The sequence below is a fragment of the Falco punctatus genome, assembly GCF_963210335.1.
Source record: "Falco punctatus genome assembly, chromosome: 1".
NCBI classification, from domain to species: Eukaryota; Metazoa; Chordata; class Aves; order Falconiformes; family Falconidae; genus Falco; species Falco punctatus.
Window position 1 is genome coordinate 112,910,621 of NC_137580.1, and position 22,734 is coordinate 112,933,354.

Consider the following 22,734-nt stretch of genomic DNA (forward strand, 5'->3'; position numbering starts at 1 on the left):
TAAAAGAGAGAAGGGGAAAAAAAAAAAAGTAAGGCTGAAGATCTGAAACTAGCTTCTGCTTAATCGATCATTCTCATTGGATTCTAGTTTTTGAAGTGCGTAATTATAAACAACAGATGGAGAAAAGCTGAGCTAAAAAAAAAGGAGGGGGGTGGGGAATAGTCACCCTGATGATAGGTATTTTCTATTTGGATGTGAACCAACCTTGCCCCTTGGTATTTCAGGTTTCAGCATCGTCTGTCAAGCAGCTCAGCAGAGCACAACAATGGCATCACCCTGGGTGCGCGTGGGGCCCCTCGGCCAGGCAGGCGCCTGAGGCCGGCAGCAGTGCCACGCCAGGCTGCTCTGTCTGCCACGGCCATCCGGCAAGAAGGCTTTTCAGCAGGAGAAGGCACCGAAGTGATGGGCTGAACTTATGGGAGGAACCAGTGTCCAGCCAGACGGAGATTCAGGGGCCTGTCAGGAGGCGTGAAGGGCCCAGTTTCAAAAAGGGCATGGCCAAAGCTTTCTTCAGGCTACAGAAGTTTCTTCGTCGGACCCAGTTTTTGCTCTTCTTCCTCACAGCAGCTTACCTGATGGCTGGCAGCCTCCTGCTGCTACAGCGGACCCATTTGGTTATCCAGCAAGGTTCGCGTGGGACCTCCACTAACCAGGCCCTGCCAGTGCTGGATGGGATGGCTGGGGTAGGGATTGTAGACCCCAGGATGATGCAAAACCCCCGCCCCGGTCCCAGGTTGCTGGTGGGCATGGACGCTTTGCAGGAGCCAGCCCTGGACCAGCGGCACATCCCACGGTGGCTCGTGACCCGCAACTCGGAGCTCAGGCAGCTGAGAAGAAGGTGGTTTCACAGGTTCATCAGCGATCAGGAGCCAATGCAAACAGCAGGATTTAAAGCAATGAAGCGCACTGCTGAACACAAAGGTAAGGGAAGTACCCCTGCCCTGTCTTCTGGCATGTGTATAAACTGGACGTTCCCCTAGGACTGTCCCAGGTAGAGATGGGCGAGCACCACAGTGCCCCTGCAGCAATGCCTTCCTCCTGGCTCATCACCACTTTCAAATCAGTTCTTAAGCGTATCCACAGGCCAAAGTATGGTCCTGATGTCCCTGGTCATGCTGAGCTGTAACTTCCTCCAAAAAGTATTTTTATTGATTGAGCGGAAGCCCAGTGAAATATGCTTCCCTAATTTATATTATTTTCTCTTCAAGCATGCAGAATTGAACGCTGTTTAACTGATTTTCTTTCTCAGAACGGGAAACACTTTAAAAGTGGATTTCATTAAATTAACTACCCAAAACCACGCAACACCTCAAGTCTAGAAGTGCCTCCTCACTGCTAAAGCTTTCTAGCATATACCAAATTCTGTTATTGCAAACACACTCACTGTTCCTGACCTACCCCCTGTGACCACCTCTGCAAACACATTGTCCTTAGGGGGACAAGATGTGGGCCATACAACCCTTCTGAACTGGAGACATGCTCCCAGTGTTTGGCAGATTTGCTGGAAATTTGCAACAGGCCAAGGGGAACACAAGGGGAATTCACGCCGCTGAACAGGTGTAGTGCATCAGTGGCCAGAGCACTGGGTACAAAACTCTGCATTTTCCAATCCAAATGGAAAGCCACTCAGGTTTGACAGAAAAGTGAGTTCACTTCACTGTAAGCCTGATTGTGCTGCCCCAAGCACCGCTGATAAATACATGCATGGACTGCTTTGGTTCGTTCAGTAGGAAAGCTTTTAATAAACTATTATTCGGAGCAGGCAAAGCAGCAAAACAGGAGTCTGTAGATATTCACATTTCCTGCATGGCTTTACACCCTCATGACCCTCCAGAGAGCTGCATCACCCCAGGCAAGTCTGGGACTACATCCCCTCACTGGACCCACGATGCTCTCCGGAGAGGTGCACAGAGCCGGATGCCCACAGCGCTGAGCTGTTACACAGCTGAGCAGCTCACCACGCAACGGGGAGCTGGAGCCCCAGCTCTGCAGTCACCTCTGACGGCTGAGCATCCCCCCAGGGAGCAGACAATACCCCCATGAGGAACCCAACACAGAAAGCATCAGGATTCAAGCTAGCTGACTGACCATGCTCTCAAACCTGCAGCATCAAATTACGAGTTTGCAATCTTTCATCCTTTGCCTTTTAGAACTAGTTGTTCTTGGGGATGTTTCACCGACAATAAAAAAGGAGTGGGATCTGGATGACTAGACACCACGTAACTAAACTGCTCCTTAGTTTGTTGAATAAATTTACCCAAACAAAGGGGCACCTTCTGCAAAAACCCCACAAAATGGGTGCCACCTCATGACTCCTACTGACTGACTTGTCAGAAATGGGAACAAGAAAGTGATAGTGATGGTGTATGGGAGATGAGTCACACAACGTGAGCCAGGCAAACTGTAACCACTGGAGTTACCTGAAACATCGATCTGGAGCTTCCATGAGTGCTCCACCGGTGCTTCGTAACATCCCATTTATAGCAGGTTTTGGTGGCAGAGAGGAGAGGCTGCAAAGTGCAGATGTCTCCCAGAGAACCCTACTGCACTTTGTGATGTGCCCCGAGCACAAAGCCTGGGACCTCAGAGCCTAACAACAGCCCCTGGAACAGCACAAAACATGAGGTTACAACTGCTCCATCCCATGCATCAGTGACCAAACCTGGTGCAGGGCAGCAGAAAACTTTGGGGAGGGGCTCTGTCCCCATCCCTGTCCCCACTGGGAAGGGCAGGACGCAGACACCATCGGCTCTCTGCGGGAGGAAGATGCGCCTTCACCTTCAGCAAATATACATCTTTTGCTAACTTTAGTCACCATCCACTTTAAATAAGCTCTTCATGGATAGTTGCAGAAAAGAATCACATGAACCCTGCAGGCTACCACTTCTGTATGTGTACCTCATTAAAAAAATATTACTTTTTCACACTTTTGCAAGCAGCAGGCACCCTGGTCTCTGCTGTGCAGTAGCAGCTGATGATTTAACAAGGAGGGGTCCAGGCAGGGTGCTACCTGGGCAAGCCTGCTGTTCCATGTTGGGAGATTTGAGGGGGCCAGGGAGGACAGCAAGTGATAAAATAATACCGGGTACATTACGTTCCCTTGCTCTGGATACCCTGTGATTTTGTACTTCCATGCTGCACATGCTCTGGCAGCACAGATAGTTTCAGTGGGTTCAATGAAGAAAACCTGGCTGGCTGAGCTCGGTGAGCGCCCACAAGCCCTCTGGCTTTGCCTCTTCCCCAGTCCTGACCGTGTAAAGACAGCACGGCAGATTCTCTGTCCATGGACTGTAGCTGCTGGGGCTGCTCTAGTCCCTACTGTGTTTGGTGACTTTCTTTTCCCCCCAATGAACAAAAGAATAGAGAAAGAGTAGAGAAACTTGATGAGTCTTTATAAGCTACTCTAATATCAGCCAGAGTTTGAACCTGTTCTTTAAAAACTTCAGTTAAAACCAAAAAGATTAGTTTTGAAATTTATTGATAAAGTTAGTTGAGACTAGCGCCTTGTTCAGGTTCTGACTGCTGACTGAGAGGAGCCAGAAGGACTATTTACTGCTGCACCCCACTGAATTACGCTGACTGAAATACGCATCATTTCAATATCTGACTGAGCATGAAGTGACATTATTAATAGCAGTACTGTTAACAAGCACTGGACTGGAATGTTTTTGGAAATTATCAATTAAAATTTTCACTACCTATGTAGAGCATGTCTTCTTCCCACCTCCCCCCCCCCCCCCCCCCCTTCTCATAGTAAACTTACAGGCTAGTCATCTCATTATGGATCCCTTCCAAGATATAATGAATTCCTCTGTTGCTGTAGTGCTTGTTAAAGTTTCAGCATTGCCCTGTGGTTCCCGCTCAGTAAAGCGTCACATTACCTTATCACAGAGGCTGTGTTTGTGCCCTCCTCACCAGTGCCATCCTAATAATGCCCAACATGCCTCCTGACACAGCACGGCCGCTCTGCCCCTGCTCAGGCACGGGGATTGTGAGCCAGCCGTCACCAGGCTTCCCAGGGCAGACCCTTAACCTGAGGCAAAAATGATGGCATCTGCTCCAGCATACTGTGAACACCTCCCACTCCCACCCCTGCCCCACCTCGCCTTGCTCTGTGTCCACACAGAATCACGCAGCCTTGGGTAAGAGAATTCAAGTTGTCTTTTTTTTTTTTTTTTTTTTTTTCCTTAGCTCCACTTCAAGCTATCTTGCCTGCTTACATGGCAAGTGGCTCAGGGTAGGGACCACACCTTGTCCTGCCAGGAAGACCGGCAAATACTTCTAGTGCTACAAATAAAACCAGGAATTTGTTATGTAAAAAATGAAAAATTTCTGTTATGAAGGCTTTCAGCAGATGGGGTGTTTCATATCATTTCCCCTGGCCTGGTTATGCCATTGCACAGGATGCAGAGGTGGCAGGGACTGGCTTGCTGACATGACTTTCCACTCTAAGATCACAGAGTCTCTCCGTGACTCATTCACAGGAGGATGTGAATGAGATATTACGCCTGCCGGCTGGCAGCACTGGCGGGGGAGGCAGGAAGGAGCGGGGGTGCTGCCCGTGTCGGCTGGCCTGCCCGCACCCCCCAGCTTGGGCTCTTTGGCCCCACACACACTGAGTCTTCTGCTGCTGCTGGTTTGAACCGAAGTACCCAAATCAAAAGTCTCCAGTAAAATGCAGAACATCCTTATTGCAGGTGTGTGGCTCCCATCTCGTTAACAGCATGCTGTGGGTGTATATTCACAGCCTGTGAATTTTCTAATTGCATGTTTGCAAATTACCAGTGTGCAGGTCTTTGGATCTACTGTTGTGTTTGTAATATTTAAATGTTTGATTTATTATTCCTATCTACAGAATCTCTGTTAGTGGCCTGAACTTTCTTTTTCTTTGGATTATTTTACTGTTAGTATAATGCCTTTCAGTTTCATTTTTTATTATATATTCTTTTCCTGTCCACAGCTCACGTTATTTAATTTCCCTGTGTTATCATCTCAATACTGCTACTTCTAAAATCAAATTTCCTTTTTTCCTTCATATTTTAATGATAAAATGTACTTATATACACACAATTACTTTATAATAGTGGGACTACAAATCATCCTTCTAATCGTATATTAAAAAATGGGCTGGATTTTTGCAGTATTCTGTTCGTGACAACAAAAAGGAGGGTTAACATAGGATGCATTCTAAGAGAAATATTTATCTTTCATATGCTAAATAAAGGAAGACATATTTTAAGAGACTCATTTGCACTGCAGAGAAAGAGATCGTTCAATCCGATAGCTAGACAGGGCTGCCTAGTTAAGACTGAAGTTATCTTTCCATTATAGCTTTAATATAACTCTATGTACCCAAAGAAAATTGATTTTCTTAATATTTCTTTTGCACCATCTTATTATCAACTAGAGATTTTCAAGAAAACAAGCTGTCTCAAAGTTCATACAATTTTTGAAGACTACCTTCTCCTTTACTTTAGCAACGTGCCACGCTTTGTCACCGAAGGGCAGGAGCGGAGCAGGCAGCAGCTGCCTGCAGGAACTGTGGCTCCAGGGTGGTTGCAGACTCTGGATCTGCAAAAGCAAGCCTGCTTAAAGTAACCCAGGCGAGGAAGAAGTCCCTTCTGCTCATTTCCATTGGGCATTCGAGCTCCCCCCTTCAATAACACCTACCATGGTTCAGTACCAGTGGACAGGTCTGCAGAGCAGGCAGGACTCCAGACAGCTTGTGCCGCTTTTGCCACTGGATTGCCGCTGAATGTTTCCCCCCCGCCCTCTCCCCCATCTCCATCCCATGCACATTGCCTAACTCTGGTCTTGCATGTACACAGGCACCTACATGGGATGCTTCAGTGATGACTCGAGGGAGAGGACACTGAAGGGAGCTGTGTTTTATGACTTAAGAAAAATGACAGTATCTCACTGTCAGGAAGCTTGCGCTGAGAGGTGAGTGGTATTTTTTCACTGCAAGTTTTCTCTTTTCTGACACTATGTGGAACTGAATTTGAAATGGGAAAAACATGCATATGTTAAACACATAGCATCTGTGAAAACTGTGATTATCTCATACCTTCAGGCGTGGCGTAGCTCTGCTACTTTGCTTAAAGTAGACTATCTCACTGCTGCCTATTCTCTTTTATTATAGCATGGCTACTTACAATATATTTTCTGTTGTACTGGTCAAAAGTTACTGGTTTGTTAGATAGTCTTTGTTATATATTGCCCTGTAACCGGAATCTTTCATAATACTGGAAAAACTATGAACAAACTAACACTCCCAGGAACAGGAGAGAGCAAGATGACCAGGTGCACAGGAAGGAGTGGAGCCATTCCCAGCACAGGCTGGGGAGCTGCCAGTCATCAGGAAACAGGCAGGCACAGTTCCTGCCACCGCTCCGCCTGCCCTGGTCAGCCAAGGCAGGATGCAGACCAGAGACAATCGTTAGTATCTGGGACACGACTATATAAAAATATTTATGAAAAAGACTACCCATTGCTCCCAAGCATAAGGGAAAGCAGAAGAAACAATGCAATTTAGAGCTATTCCTGTGAAATCTTCTTCCCTTGGTCTGTAGGGCAATGTGGTGCAAGTGGAGCCCGTCACTTTAGGAGTGCCTGAACTGCAGCTTAACCCCATCTTGCTGGCTTTTATATCCCTGTTCCAGCCCAGTCCCCTGCAGCCACACAGAGATGCTCCAGACAAAGCTGTCCCTTGGGCGAAGGAAACAGTACTCTCAGACGGAGAGACCGTCAGGCTGCATGAGATGCTTTTTGGAGACACAGACCCAGCCCTGGCTTGGTGCAGCCAGAAGGCTCAGCTGTGGGCCTGGCCACAGGGACCCTCATGCGCCGTGCATGGGCAGGACATGCGGTCGCCTTTGGCATGAGAGGCCCAAGGGAGTGCTTCACCCTGCAAAGGGGACCCAGGAGTCTGTGCCTCTGTGATGGCAGGCTGCCACCTCCTTGCAAGCGCCGTCTCCTGTGCCACAAGCCCACCCAGACCAGACAGCACTTTCACACAGCATAGGAGGCGCTGGCAGCCTGCGGTGACAGCTCCTGGAGCCGGAGCGGTGGTGGGAAGCAAGCGCTGGCTCGGGCACCTCGGGAGAGGCAGCGAGCCCTGCGCCTGCTGTTCCAGCAACAGCCTTGCCTTGGTCTGAGCATCTAAAAATTGCCTGACTGGATCCAAAATGCTCAACTTTAAGTGCCAGTTGACAGAACCTCTGAAAGGGGCTTTTCTTCTGTCACTCTAAACTGCTCTAAACATTTCTGGTCAAAACCTGGTGGTAGCTTTGGCGGGAGCCAATGTCACTCCCAGCGGCGAGGCTAGCAAATCCGTGGTGCCGGGGGGGTGCAGGCCCAGCTCCCGCGGGATGGCACAGGCACGTCCGTACAGCTGGGGACAGGGCTATCGCTCAGACACCTGTGTCGGGACACAAAGCCTGCTTCGCCCTCCTGATGAGCGCCCTGGGCCCAGGCAGGCTGCGACAGGCCGACCCTGACCACCACTGCTCCCTGCCACTGCCTGTGGGACGCGGTGGCTGCCTGCCTCAAGGAGGCTGCGCTGGTCCCCGCGGCCAGCTGCCTCTCTGCAGCAGGGCAGCAGAAGCGTACACCATAGGCCAGGTCAGGCTCCTGCCCTCATTAGGTATAAACTCAGGATTAGATGGGGTGCCTGTCCCAACAGTGCCTGGTTTTGTTCCCCACAGGGCTTACACCTATGCAGGCCTGGCGTACGGAGCAGAGTGCTACTGCGGGAACAAGCTCCCAGTGACCGCCTCGAAGCCCGAGGAGTGCAACAACGAGTGCAAGGGGGAGAAGGGCTCCGTCTGCGGAGGGGTGAACCGGCTCTCTGTCTACAAGGTGGAGGAGCTTCGTGCAGGAGCAAGACGACGTAAGTGGGTGTGCGACCGGAGAGAGGCAGCCGCTCTCCCCAGGAGGAACGCTCGCCCCACGGGGTTGATGCCACAGCCGGGCTGAGCACGTGGGCTGTCTCCACTGCTCGTCTCGCTCCATTTGTCACCAGAGTTTGAAACAGCAAAGGACAAATGTGCCCATGGGGCACTGTGTCCATTTGCTGCTGGTCCGGTCCCTGGTTCCCTCCCCAAAATAGCAGCTCTGCTCACTGCCTCGGAGTGGCGAGATGTGCCTGGCGCGGCTGCCTCTGGGCTGCCACGTGGGAATTTAGCATCACTGGGGAAGAAACAGAACACAGTGCTGAGCAACTGGAACAGCAGCACAGTTTCAGCTGAGAAACTACTCCCTTTCGCATCCACTGCAGAGGGACAAGCCCACAGGTGTTTAAGAAACAACCCTGGAAGTGGGTGCCTTATAACAGAAGGGCAGAAAAACACCCATACCAATGCCACCCTAAGCTCAGAAATGATCCTAAACGAAGTAAGTGCTATGTGACTGCAGCAGAAGAATAAGTAGAGACCAGAGAGAGAGAGAGGCATACCAATCTCCTTCCTAAGTGAGAGAAATGAAACCAGAGTTTTGCTCGTCCAAGGACTTCTGTTCTAGTGGCAGTTGGGATTTTTGTTTCAGCTTTAGAGGACAGCACTTGCTCTACTTGTCATTCAATTAACTACCATGGGAAATACAATAGATAAAGCTTTGGGGCAACACCAAGCACATAAAATATCTAAACAGCTGAGCAGTCTTTCCCTTTGGCAAGCTCACAAGACCTTACGGATGTTATTTGATGAGAAGAAGCACCAAGACCTTAGGTTGTGCCAGTATTGACGGTACTTCATTTCTTCTTAAAGACAAGTCAAGGTTTGTACAATAATCCACCCAGCTACATATAAATTATATATCAAAGGTACATAGACCCAAATTGCTAGTGTCAGGCTGACAGGCACATTGGCAGGTTTCCCAGGACATGCATCACTGTTCAAATCTTCAGCATAAGATATATATGAATATTTCACAGGAAAAGGCGGCACTTATTTTTTTTCTTAAGTGTTAATGAATTAGTAATCAAATTAGTCTAGCCTGGAGCTAGATTTGTATTTTGTTTGCCCTTAGTTATACCTAATATTTGACTGTTTGAAGAACCCCACCGACACAAACTAGCTGAAGGGCCAATACAAGTATTAATCACGATGAAGAAGTATATTGGAAAGTAACTCTGAAATTGTGAACGGCATCCGTGATTTACTCTATGCAATATAGAGAACAGATCTTGCATAAGGCTTCTACTTAGGCAGAGCAGATCCAGTGGCATCTTCATTTAATCCTTCCCAGACACAGGGGTTTCTAGCTCCTCTCCCGGTCCCTCGCCTCCCCCTTCCCACCCTAGCTCCCCAGGCACCACAAGCTGCGCAGCTCCTGTACTGCGGGACTCGTGTCCCCACATCACATTGAACACAATGAAGCTCCAAGCCTGCAGCTACTGCAGCCCAGGAATCACTGCAGCACAGAGTGCAGTGTTCCCTGGGGCAGGATTCAGCCATCCTTCCCCAGAGAGCAGGCAGATGCTGTAAAACAGCACACTTCCAGTGTGATCAGCAGGTTCTCTGTGAATGCACCTCCCTCCCAAAGTGCTGGTGTGGGCAGTTCAAGCTTTCTTCCTGACTCACTGAGACAACTCCAAACATGTTCATAAACACTTTGTTTCAGGAATTAAATACTAGTGTGAAATTTAATAGAAGTCTTTCAAGAGCATCCTGAGAAGCCAAAAACTTTCTGTTCCTTTGTTCTTTGGTGCCACGCTTGTAGTGATCTGGTCCCGGGGAGACTCCTGTTTCCCCCTAACTTGCATAGAGTTATTTTATTTCCACATCTCCTAAGTGATTCCAAAGATACAGCACTGTTGCTAGTAACTGGTTATTAGAAACAGTTATTAGAAAACATTTAAGCAGCTTCTCCTTAGATTGCTCTTGGTTCATGCTGGAGAATCTGGGTCCTCCTGCCAGGAAATTCATGCAGAACCAAATTTTTCCTTCAAAACAGCACTGCATCTCTCCTGTCATCCAACACATTTCCCACATCAGTTCCGGTGAGTATTGTTTAAGGTAGCCAGTCGGTATGGACCAGGACTCAGAAGACCCAAACTCATTCCCAAATCCACGTTTCTCCCTTATTGAGTCATGCTAGGCAAATTCTGCCAATAGAGAGTTAGTACAGAGCAATGAAGTAAAGGCGTTTTTCACCTTTGTAAAGCCCACAAAATCCTAAGAATTACAGAAGTGTCATACAACGTGCAGACCTTTTTCTTTTCTAACCAGCCACACCGTTATTTTCTTCATTACCATTAGTTCATCTGTGCAAATGCATGGCTTCACCTGGGTTAATGAGTTTCCATGACAGCTTTGTGGTTTTCGTTTGGCTCTGACAGGGGACATTTCTCTCTTAAGCAGGAGGGAAAATTGTATTGCTGCTTGTAACAAGTATTCGGGCCAAATCCTGACTTCAATCACAGTGATGCAAAAAAACCCAACAGTTCTGCCAAGCTCTGTGGCATTTATACAGGAGCAGGTCAGACCAGAGGCTGATGCTAAAGACTTGAAGAAAGCTGTTCTCCCTGAACAGCTTACAAAAGGCTAGTTTAGATTTCGAAGGCTGCAACAAACTCCCTTGGCCTGAAAAGAAAGCAAAGGGGAAGAGGAGAGGGATAGTTCAGCGACTCAGCAGATGTGCAGGAAGGTGGATCCCTGTGGGGGCCTTCAGGATTCATTTAAATTCCTTTCCTTTTCCAGTGCAGATCATGGGAAGCTTTGTAGATTTTTATCGGGGCTTTTAAGTCTTTCAGGGGAAAGCATGTCTTCAAAAGAAACCTGGGACTTGCAAACAATAGCAATGCCCTCCACTGGTGGAATTTAATCTAAACTCTTTGCTGCAGCCCTACTTTCAGTGGTTTGTACAAAGGTAAAGGCATGGGCTCCCCTCAATACCACAGGATTTGCAAAACATTTTTCTAGTGTATATCATGGTTTCTCTTATTTCTACAGCATTTGGAATATAAAATTTATTCTATTATTTTCAGCTTCTGAACCTAGTATTGTTCTTTGTGAAAGAGGCAGGATACTATGGACATTGTTTTCTCAAGAGAAACCTATTTCATATCCCTGCAGGGAGGAATGTTATCTATCGAGGATGTTTTAGAGCTCCAGAAAATTTAACAGACACCTTTCCAGCCTCTTTGATACAGCCCAATTTGACGGTGGAGATGTGCTCTGAATTTTGCTCCAAGAAAGTAAGAACAGTTCTCATTTCACATCCTTTCTTCTTTTTTGTTATTTTAAATTTTAATCTATTAAGGGAATAGCGGAGATTAGTGCCTCAGAGCTTTGAATTTGTAAATGAGTTACTGAAGGACAAAACTCAGTAAATACACAGCGATGCATCTGGTCCAAACCCCCTCTCTGGAATGTGGCTGGCGGGAGGGAAAGCCATCAGAGTGATGCCACTAAATACGATGCACAAAAAAACCCCAAACCATTCTAAGTGACGAGTATTGACCATAAAGAAATCAATACCATTTCCATGTTACATTCAAACCAAACCAGAGCCAGATCTGACCCCAGGCAGGTCTTGGTGGCTGCGGCTCATGGGGAGGCACACTGCCAAGGGTGGATGTAGACTGACAGCACCCAAAACATAGCTCCAGTGCCCTCTGGGGAGCTGGTCCCCAGTGAGCTCTTGGGGAGCCATGTGTGGGCAGGGTAGGGAGAAGCAATTCCCAGTGCCCTCCACTCTGTGCAGCCCCTCCAAGGTGGTTCTTTTGGTCTCGGGCTCCTTGACAGCACAGCACCAAGCATTGCCGTAGCAAGCAAAAGGATGCTGAGCTATCTACACACAATTTTTACATCAGTGTGTAACTGTGTTGGCTAGGAACGTGATACAATCTTAAATAGATTAAAAAAAAAAAGCTGCCAGAGAAAAATTTTAGCAGATAAGTACACTGAAAGCAGGTGGACTTTCCTGGTACTTTTATACAAATGTGTCTCTTTCCACACCAGAAGAATTTATAACACTTTCACTATAACCTATGTAATTTAAATCTAATTAATTTTAATTTAAAATGGAATAATTGTAGAACTTCATATTGATATATAAGACTACAAGAAAGCTATGAATATGGTCAGTTGTGTGCTTATTGGATTTTGAATAGAAGGTAAGAAGGGGCATCCTAACATTTGCTGCCTTTGTGCACACTCTTGGCCTGAAGCATCACCTTTGCTTGTTCTCCACACTTATCGAAGAGTAAGACCATGGATGTAAGAACTGAAGGAGTCTGACTTTGATGGACTTGGGTATCCTCATGGGAGGGAATGTTTGGCCCAGGGCACACTCTTCAGTGACTGTTGCTGCAGTTGATTCCCTTACCTTCCGCCCCACCCCAATGGGCCTTATCTTTTTGTACAGAGGAGGGTTCACTGCCCTGGTCAGATTTAGCCTGCAGCAACATTCAGTCTCATGCACTAAACTGAACATTCAATTACTTTGTCTTCTAGCATCACAAAATTGATTAAAACTATTCAGGCACAAACAACAAATCCTCTTAATTACTAGGTAAAGTGGGAAAGCTTTTCCCAGTCAACATATCCTCTATACCAGCTCATCAGTGTTTTAAGAATGCATCATGGAATTAACTCTATGCACCCAATTGCAGTGAATCACCCATATACCCTATATGGTACTTTACAAATGTGCATACAAACACACTGTCACAATCCCCTATGCACATAAATGTTCAGTAAAGCAGGACTTCATCACCAATTCTTTCCAAGCTCTGCCATTAACCAATTGTTTAACGGTGGAAGAAAAGATCTTGATCTTTCTGTGTCAGTTTACCGTGTTTATCACCCCTCCCAGCCTTTAGTTCTGCTAGGCACTAGGATATTCTTTGGAAAGTGACTGTTAGAGAGTATCACCTACAAAGACTGGCAAGGTCTCCCTCCACTTAAGCAGCAGCAGTTGGATATCCACAAGTCAAATTGTTACACATTGATTTGTGCTTGAACTCTATAGATACCAAAACAAGTCCTATTATGACACCAGAAATGTTTATCCTGACTGTGGTTCCTTTCCTTTCAAAGAAAGACGGACTATTTCCTAGCTGATAGCAACGTACCCAGCTCCCTGAAATCAGGAAAGCACTGCTGTTCTAATCCAGCCTGTTGTGCTGAAAGGAATTATCCCACCAATTTCTATGTATCCTGAAAAAGCTAGGGGGCTTTTAAATGGAACTAGTTGGATGCTTAAACACATGACTAAGTCTTTTATTCTTTGGGACATAAAAGAAAAGCAAATTGAGGCACACCATATTTATTTGTTAGCCTTGCAAATTGATTTGTGCAGCTGAAATGGAAGCTCTAGCCCTTAGAAGCATCTGAGACATGAAACTGAGGTAACAACTTCAGATGAAACCTGCTAAATACCCTTAATTATATATTTCTTTCTTAATTAACAGGGTGATGACATGGCTTAATAGCAACCCATTATCACCCCATAACACAGATCCATGAATGTGTTTCTGTGCTAGGTCCCTTGGCCAGTAGCCATAATTTTCATTTATGCCTTTTTGTAAGCCAACCTGCATACTAAATGAGCCATCTCTACTTGAATTTATATTTTTTAATAAACAGTCCTTTTACCACTCAGCTGTTGTATGCAGTTATACATGATGATAGGAATAAAATATGGAAGAACACTTAAGACTTCAGGAGAGAACCTCAGTATCTCAATGCATCCAAAAGCCACGCCAGTAAGTTTGCACACTTGAACATTACCAACTCTAAGGTGCTCTTTCTTTGCTTTACAAAACAATACACAGAATACAGCAATCTCCTACCTTCAAAAGCAGACATGCTATTTTGGATTCCAGAGGTAGCTACATGCTATTACTTACCCATAAACAAGACAGTCCTGAGATTTTGATCCAAATTCCACTGTAGAATTCATACAGTGTTTTTCCATAGCTTCATTTAGATATTTTGTTTGTTTGTTTGTTAAACAATAAAACAAAGATAAGTAGGCCAGAACCTCAGCTGGCACAGATAATCACAGCCTCGCTGCTTTTATTGCAGCAGTGAGACAGCAGTATTTCAAATCATGGTCACACTGGGCTTAACAGTGCACTGAGAAACTGTCCCCTGGCCTCAACAGATCACAGTGTAAAACAAGTCACAATTTTTATGCACAGGCATGATTGGCATTATGGTATTTATTCTTTGCTCTCAGCACATCTGGTCCAACAAAAACTTGAAGAACAACTTCTAGGTTTGCTGCAAAATGAACATGCCCATTTTTAAATAAACCAAACTCACCATTTTTACTTGAGAGAGAAATTTCCTTCCATGGTCAACGCCCATCTTTTCTTCCTTTTGGTAGATTGTGAGAAAATGTTTAGTTGCACCAGGAGAGTTAGTACAGGTAGTTGGAAAAGGAACTTAGCAGAGTAATCAGAGTAGAACCAGATAAGTGTATTATTTTTAACATATTCATAATTATTTGGATACAATCTGGTAAAAATCACTGACTGAATCATCACATCATCTGTGCTGCTACTGGAGAACGTCTGTTTTCCTTACAGCATTTAAACTACCTGTTAAGACTCCATCTCACAAATTCTTATGTAAATAGTGCCATTGACATCATCTCTGAGTTACAGCTTGCATAATGGACACTTGAACCTATCAATGCATGCTCTAAAGCTCCATCCAGAAAAATCCTTATTCACAGACCCGCAGACTTCTCTGGCAATACACTTGTGTTTAATTGAAGCATCACAGATCTATGTGCATTGAACTTGAGGACTAGTCCTGCACTTAAAAGTTACATGGTTGCTTAAAGCCATAACCATAGTTTGGGCATACATAAATACCCAGGTGAGCAAAGTGGATGGTTTGTTGTTTTGATTAAATACTGATGGGAAGGCAAGACTGAATGATGTTACTTTGCAATCACTTTGTGCGCTGCATCAGGTAGACAGTCCAAATAATCAGCCAACCGATGACAGCGCTTTGCTGACGCTGGGGATCCTGCTGTGATTCCCAGAACTACTGTCATGCTTCTTTGGATGCATGTGCTGCCATTGCTGAAACTTTGAAACTTTCACTTGTGAAGCTCACTCCCTGTTTCCCCGCTCCTCCAGCCCCTGGCTACCCAAGCAGCAGGAAGGCTGCAGAGGTGAGGGTCAGCCCGAGTGCCCTGCCACCGACAGGCTGGGCACTGGACACCACCATTACCCTGCTCCATGTGCGGGGTGGCTGCAGAACAGCACCACAACGACCAGCGCTTCTGCAGACACAGAAGTACCGAGAAGTGCCTGCTTAGGTCTCTTCGCAAAACCTCCAGCCTTTCAGAAAAAGTCTGTTGCTTGCAGGTGCCACTTGGTGCATGGTACAACATAAATTTTTATTCTAGGCTGCATTTGAGCACCGGGACACTTACTAATTTCTTAAACTGAGAAACACTGCTTCATTGTAAGGGGAAAATTACTGTTTGCAGGCAAAACCAGAACTGTTTCACCCTTGGATCCAATCTGTAAATAGTTTTTGACAATGTCATATCTCATTTGCTAAGCAAATGTTGGCTGTTTGGCCAGAGATGGCACATGTGTTGTATTTGACTCTTTATCAGAGGATGAACACGTGGGGAAGAGTGAGAGATAAGCTGCTCAGCAGTCCTGCCACGCACTCCCAGACTCCAAAAGACTTTCAAAAGGCAAAAAGTGTTGCTACAGAACAGGTGGAATTGAATGCTATGTGCTCAAATAACCCCTGAATAGCTTTTAGCCATTCTGTAGCTGCATCGAGCCAGTCCCTGCATGCCAGCGCACCCCGGCCACTGGGTGAGGCATCAAGTACTTCAGAAACCCAAGCTCTCCCGGTAAAGAAGAAAAAATGAATTTTAGAGCCAGTTTCAGCAAGGTAGCAAGCACACTTTTCCTCTGAGCACATTAGCAACTGCAAATTTCTTCAGCAAATAATTAACATGTTTCCCTCAAACTTCTATTAATTCTCATGAACATTAGCCCAGCCTCGCTGCTCTGCCGCCACACAGCAATGCTGCTTTGCAGCCTGTTACCTGTTTGGGTAAGACTGGTACACCAAAACCTGAATTACTTCTCATCAAATCCATTCTAAATAAGTTTCTTACAGCCAAAAATTTCCCTTGGGAATTACTTCCTTGCAATTAATGCTACCTATAACTTTCTTGCAGTTGCACATTTTACACTCTGCTGAGATACCTGTCACTTGCAGTGGTCAGTCTGGATTTCCCAATGAAGTTTCCCTATCTCAAAGCAAGTTACATAAAACAAGAAGTGTCTGTGCCTGAAGACAGAGCCCAGGCGCCAGCAGAGCTAGCCCTGCATGCAGGCAGAGCTGTGCCTGCCCTTTGCTTACACCAGCGTCAGGTATGGCTGTGCTCAGGCACTGCAGGCCCCCTCTGCTTTTTCTGGAGCAGCCCCTCCTTCACAGTCAGCACAGCCCCTCTGAATAGATGTGCCAAAAATTACTTGATATCATATTTCTAATTTTTTTTTCAAAGATATACACAGTAGCTCTCAAATTCTACATCAGTCCTTCTACACATTTGTTTCTTGCAAACTGTAAAGAAGTCACAATAAGATACATATGGGGGGTTTTTTATGGCTTGACATTTTTTTTCTCTATTTTTAAGCATGATTGCAGCAGTTAGCAGATCTAGATTTCCCTCTTCCCTTCAATTTTTTAAGTTTAAAGGCAAGTTTCCTCTCCACAAACTGGTAAAATAAAAAAAAAACAAACAAACAACAAATTTTAAGAGCTGACTTCTCTGTTTGGGGGAATATAAATGGAAGTTTAATAGATGATCCAATTCAAAATCCTTATTTGGGGGCAAATGAGAACAACTTTTTCTACACTGATATTTTGCAGGTGGAATTTTGTACTAGGTGCTGCAGGAATATTATAAAAGTATTTTTTATGAATAATAAAAAAACAGAATATTGTGAATTTTCAAGCTTTACGAGGTTTGTGTCTGAAAACCACTTTTAAGAAATTGCAATATGAAAGACAGTAGTATAAGAAGCATAAGCTTTACAATGATATATCAAACACTGCTTTGATCTTGACAGTGGCCTTGCAAAGATTTATTTTTCTTTGTATAGCAGCAGCATTCCCCACAGGCTGTTAATGCCATGGCATTTACGCACTGATCTATTTTCTCTCTTTCGTAGGAGTTCCCCTTGGCAGTCATCCGAGGGCGGGAGTGCTACTGCGGCTACCCCACTGGGCGCTTCTCCTTGCACAACGGCGCAGACGGGCTGCTCTGCAATGGCATGCACAACACCAGCAGTGTTGCCGAGGGAAAATACTGCCTAGTTTACCAGACACCAGTGCAAGGTACAAGCTCCAGGCCTCATTATGCCAGGGCCAGAGCCACCAATGCTAGAAAGAGCCCTTGTGCCCTTTCTGCAGAGGGTAGAGGTGATCCAGTTTACAGCAGTCTTAGCCACAGTGGCTGGTATCACAATACAGGCAGGAATTTAGGAAACCACTCTTACCTAAATCACCCCACCTGCAACCTCACTTTTCAATATACATTTTTCCAGGCTCTCCTTAAGCAGCACAGCTTTCCGCCACCCTGAAAAACTTAATTATTTTGCAGATTGAGAGAACAAGGCAGAGCCTGGGAAGGCATACCCCAAGCCATGCAGCACCCTGGGCAGCTGTGGACAAGGACCCCATGCTCTGGTTCCAGTCCTGCTCATTAAACGCACACCCAGCCCCCATGTTACACAGCCACCGAGACAGCTCTGCAGACTCTTAATTTTGCTCTACCTATCTTCCTCTAAAATATTCATCTGCATATATGTTTCAAAGCCGGAAAATAAAGCAGAGAGTAAGGCTCCAATCCACTAAACCATTTATGGGATACTGGCAACTTTATCCATGCAATGATTTGCACTAAGTTCACTGAAACTTCTCGCAAGCTTAAAATTAAAAAAATTAAGTGCTTTTTCTGGACTGGTGCCAGGCTTCCCCACCCCCCATACCCTTTTTTTTCTCCCCTTCATTTCCCAGTTCAGAGGTAGACTGCAGACACCAGGACATGAGAAGATCACACAAGAAGAACGCTTGCTTTCATGAAATTGCTAGTACTTCCCACACCTGTGTGGATCAGCAGTGGCAGAGGACAGCCTTCACTGGGCTCTGCTGGCACTTCCTAGCCATGGCTTCAGCTAGAGGCTGCTTTGAAGAATGAAGAGTAATTGATAAATTATTTCCTGGCTTCTTGTTGAATTATCACAGAGGGTCAAGATTAGTTCTCATCCTATCGTTGCTTTTATTAGCACACTAAGAAATAAGGTTAGGATTTACAAAATTATGTATGGAAACCAGGTATCTAGTCCCCATGGGAGATTAACGCAATGCAGGCTCATCACTGCCTTGGGCCCTTTGGAGAGGAATGGCAGCACAGAGGTTTAACTGAACACCAGCTCCTTTCAGTAGGAGGGGTTTCTCCTGCATTATAAAAATCACAATTTCCAGGTGCAATGGCACTTTTACAGTTTCATTGAAGAGCCAACCTGCCAGGCAAATAACCGTTAGCAAACAGACATCAAAGGGCTATTATCACAACTTGCCAGCAAGTACAATAGTTTGTTGTAGCTCTATCAAAAAAGCATTTCCCAACACAAAACCAGCAAAAACCTCTTCTGAGAATAATGTCTTTGGGCCCTTATGGCTGAATTAATTTTTGGAAGTAGCTGACTCACAACTGGACTCAAATTGATATCCTATATCCATAATAGAGAGAAGAAAGAAGCAATAAACCCCGTAATCAAGAGCTGTCAGTGAAATTATTAAAAAGCCACAATACTAACAATGAAATATCTTCTGTACTCGCAGACACCCGCTGCACAGACAGGAAATTCTTAACCACCAAATCCAAAGTGTTTGTTGCTTTGTCGAGCTTTCCTGGGGCTGGGAATACATGGGCTCGCCATTTGATAGAGCATGCCACAGGATACTACACGGGAAGCTATTACTTTGATGGAGCCCTCTACAACAAAGGTATTGTATTCAGAGGAATGGGACATGCAAAGCCCTTCTGAGGCATGCAGCCTTACTTGCTCTGGCACCCTTCTGCTTGGAGCCAGCAAAGGCTGTCGCTGTCAGCACTTTTGGTAAAATTTAAACACGTGCCTGGAATGAGTAGTCTCACGCAGCACAGACAGCAGTAGGGACTGCTCCAGTGCTGCACTGAGCCTGCAGTGCTACTGTCAGGCAGCTACCGACAGGCAGACAACAGCCAGGCTCTCCATTTGCAAAATTTGCATGTCATCTGCATTGGTGCTGCGGTTCACATGCACATGTGCAGGTCCCATCTAAAAGACTAGTCCAAAAGACCAGTTGACTAAAAAAAAGTTGACTAAACCTTGAGCCTCAGCACATGAAACACTAGGGTTAAATTTTTAAACGTTACTAATTATTCTGGGAGGGCATTATCCTGAATGGTTATGATATTTAGCAAGCACCAAGCATCAGCACTGTGAAAAAACACCCTTTTGCAGTGATGGGCTGACAAAGTCCTCCCCAGTGGAGGAAAGCCTGGCTTCCAGCACAAGCCCAGCTCAGCAGCTGGGACTCCAGTCATGGGTTTAAGTGACTGGTACTTTCACAACAGTTCTACACCACTGTAGGGAATTACTGAGAGTGTGAAAAGGCACAGACATATGAAATCAAGTAACAAAGCCAACAATTCTGTCTTGTAAAACAGGTTTTAAAGGAGAAAAAGATCACTGGAGAAGCAGAAGGACCATCTGTGTGAAAACACATGAAAGCGGCAAGACAGAGATTGAAATGTTTGACTCGGCGATCCTGTTGATAAGAAACCCGTACAAGTCACTGATGGCAGAGTTCAACAGGAAATACGCTGGGCACCTGGGGTACGCCACTGACCGCAACTGGAAGAGCAAAGGTAACGTGCCAACCTGGCATGGGCTAGGGGTGCCCACTGCTGCTTTGGACAGTGTTTGAAACCCATCCTCTCAGGATGCTGGCAAGGGGGGAATGCACTGGGACCCCAGTGGGCACTGAAAACAAATTCAGTGGGACCTGAGTTCCACTGCAGCCAATGTCAGTCCCAAAAGCATTCAGACCTGCTCTTTGGGAGTAGTTGTGGTCCTGCCATACATCCACCACCATGGAAAGGAGGGTAGCGCAACACCAGTGCTGTGGCCACAGACACGCAGCAACATTCCTGCCATTGTACTGTTTGGCAGAGAAAACATGTCCAGGTACAACACCCCTGTGTACAGCTCATTTGCCAAGCTATGTGAGGTGAAGAAAATTTGCCCCTGCAGCATTTAATAACTGTGAGAAATCCAATTTAAGATTTGGAGGATTCAATGGAGCATGACATTTCCTGAAGGAAATTTTACAGCCCTGCACAGGTGCTACTGCACTGCAGATAAATAAGGATAATAGCAATAAGGGGACTTGAGATTCAGTGTTCCTTGAACACATGAAAAGGCCTCCAAATATACCTGCCACGCTTCATGCATTTGACTGGCAAGCTGGATGGTGTGGCTACAATTTCCCAGCTGAATACACTGCTGCATTCAGACTCTGCAGCAGAAGAGATTCAGCTTGCATTTCTCCACGTGCATGTTTTGGGCATTACTGCTGTGGCTTGGCAAACCACGCAGCACAGAGCTGGGGGAGGCTGGGGGGAATTGTCCTCTGTCACAGCACATTTCTTGGCCAAGTTCATGTATCACCTTTCAACAGCTACAACTCAAGACCTATTCATCAAAAAACAGACAAAATAGTCCTTAAAGAAAAAAAGTCTGGAGGGAATGGCTTTCCTGTACTGCAGACTACAAACTGCTACCTTTCAACCACAAACGCTCTTTGTCCAGCCCAAAAGCTTTAGCTGGGACTATCCTGACCCTCAGAAAATTAAATTATCACAGACAGCAAATACAAATTGAAGTGTCATTAATGCCCAAGGCAAAGGTAGGAAAATAATTCAGTAAATTTTGTCCCAGTTATCCTAGCAGGTGACCTTAAATTCCTTACACGTACCAGGAACAGAAGAATCTTCCCTATTAATCTTATTTCCTTATCCAGTCTCCCCATAAGCAGACTTGTAAGCATGCAGAAAGATAGGTTGTTTGACAGATTTGGAAGTCAGGAATACCTTGGGCTGCAGCCAAGATCAGTGTCTTGATGCTGCATTTTACAAAAAATCTAATGTACTACTATAGAATTATTATATATTATTTGCCTACATACATATTAAAAGATAAGCCTATCTTTCTCAGTCTATATCTGAAATAGAGTTATAAAAGGGTAGGAAAACCATGGAAGTGAAAGAATCTGCTTGAAGTTACATGGCAAAGCATTGTTAAGCCACCATCTGAGCGGGACCTGCTGTCTTCCCTGCTCATGCCCCACCACCAGCTTTCAGTCAAGCTCTTCCTCTGGGGTGTTTCATCGTGCCCCAGCCGCACACATGCAGAGAGCTCAACTCCTGTGAACAAGGGACAGTAAGCAAAGTTGGAGCTCTGCCCACCTGGCTGCTGCCGTGCCCTGTCCATCCCCGAGGCTCCCTCGGCAGCACGGTGGCACTCCCAGCCCTGTTAAGGGCCATGAAGCCTGTGCCATCCAGCTGGCTGAGGGCAGTGGGGTTCAGTATCATCTGTCTGCAGGGCAGAAGCTGCAAAGCTGAGCTGCCATACCCCAGCAGCCGGCCATGCTGCACTCCTCCAGAGCACGCCCACCCAGCAGCATCAGGCTGTGACCAGCCATGCCAGTCGTGTTGCACAAGGTAACATTTGGGTAACTGTTGAAATGCAGCGTGGTTAACATTATCTCATTTTCCTGGTTTTCTGGTCATCTAGAGTGGCCGGATTTCGTGAACAGCTATGCATCCTGGTGGGCCTCCCACGTCCTGGACTGGCTCAAGTATGGGAAGCGCCTGCTCATCATCCACTACGAGGACCTGAAGCAGAGCCTCATCCCCAAGCTGAAGGAAATGGTGGAGTTTCTGAACATGACAGTGACAGAGGACCGACTGCTCTGCGTTGAGAACAACAGGGATGGGAATTTCAAGCGATCTGGTGCGAAGCAAAAGGATTTTGAGCCATTCACCCAGGAAATGAAAGATCTTATCAACAGATACATCCTGACAGTGGATGAAGCCCTGAGGGGAAGAAATTTCACAGGGCTGCCCAGAGAGTACGTGCCAAGATGATAGCCTGGTAGCACTCTGCTGTGTTTAAAAAGAAAATATTTTTTTTCTTAAAAAAAAAAAAAAAAAACAAACCAAACCATAAAAAAAGACAGACCAGAGCTTTACCAGAGCTTTATAGCAGTTAAAGCAAAGACACTTGTGGAGTCTGCTGAGCATTGCAAATTCTCTCCACTCTTGGGTGTTCTTCAGGGCACTAAGTGCTCCAGAAGGCAAGCAATGAAGGATGGAAATTGGGTTATAAACCAAGGCAAAAAGCTGTTAGTGTCTACCTGTGTGTACCCCTCCCTGCACAAGCGGCTCAGAACTTCCCAGCGGAGCACCCCTGCTTCTGCGGCGGGCATCCTGACTTCTCGCCCCCACTGCCATCACAGACCTGCAGGGGTTGCTTTGGTTTTCATAGCAGCTGTGTTGTAAATGGATGTACGTAAAGGGAGAGGGAAAGAAAACAACAAAAAAAAGGTCTTAACACTGATCAATTTTTGTCTGAGTGTTTACGAAAATCAGTTGCTTTCTTCTTAGTGTAGCCCACTAGCTTCC

The 22,734-nt window shown here is 45.9% G+C and overlaps 1 protein-coding gene across 7 annotated transcripts in view; it reads left to right on the forward strand.

Annotated features, from left to right (window-relative positions):
- Positions 1–22,271, forward strand: part of WSCD1 (WSC domain containing 1) — a 43,216-nt gene extending 20,945 nt beyond the window's left edge. For 5 of the 7 annotated variants that reach the window (XM_080397934.1, XM_080397936.1, XM_080397933.1 and 2 more), the window contains 8 exons: positions 225–921; positions 5,829–5,943; positions 7,707–7,891; positions 11,076–11,197; positions 17,171–17,336; positions 18,846–19,010; positions 19,717–19,917; positions 21,845–22,271. In XM_080397934.1, the coding sequence (XP_080254060.1) occupies positions 495–921; positions 5,829–5,943; positions 7,707–7,891; positions 11,076–11,197; positions 17,171–17,336; positions 18,846–19,010; positions 19,717–19,917; positions 21,845–22,197 (1,734 nt within the window). In that variant the 5' untranslated portion in view covers positions 225–494 and the 3' untranslated portion in view covers positions 22,198–22,271. Of the gene's footprint in view, positions 1–7; positions 922–3,204; positions 4,698–5,828; positions 5,944–7,706; positions 7,892–11,075; positions 11,198–17,170; positions 17,337–18,845; positions 19,011–19,716; positions 19,918–21,844 lie in introns of those variants that run through there. The other 2 variants (XM_080397931.1, XM_080397937.1) reach the window with 2 other exon arrangements.
- The last annotated feature ends 463 nt before the right edge of the window (positions 22,272–22,734 follow it).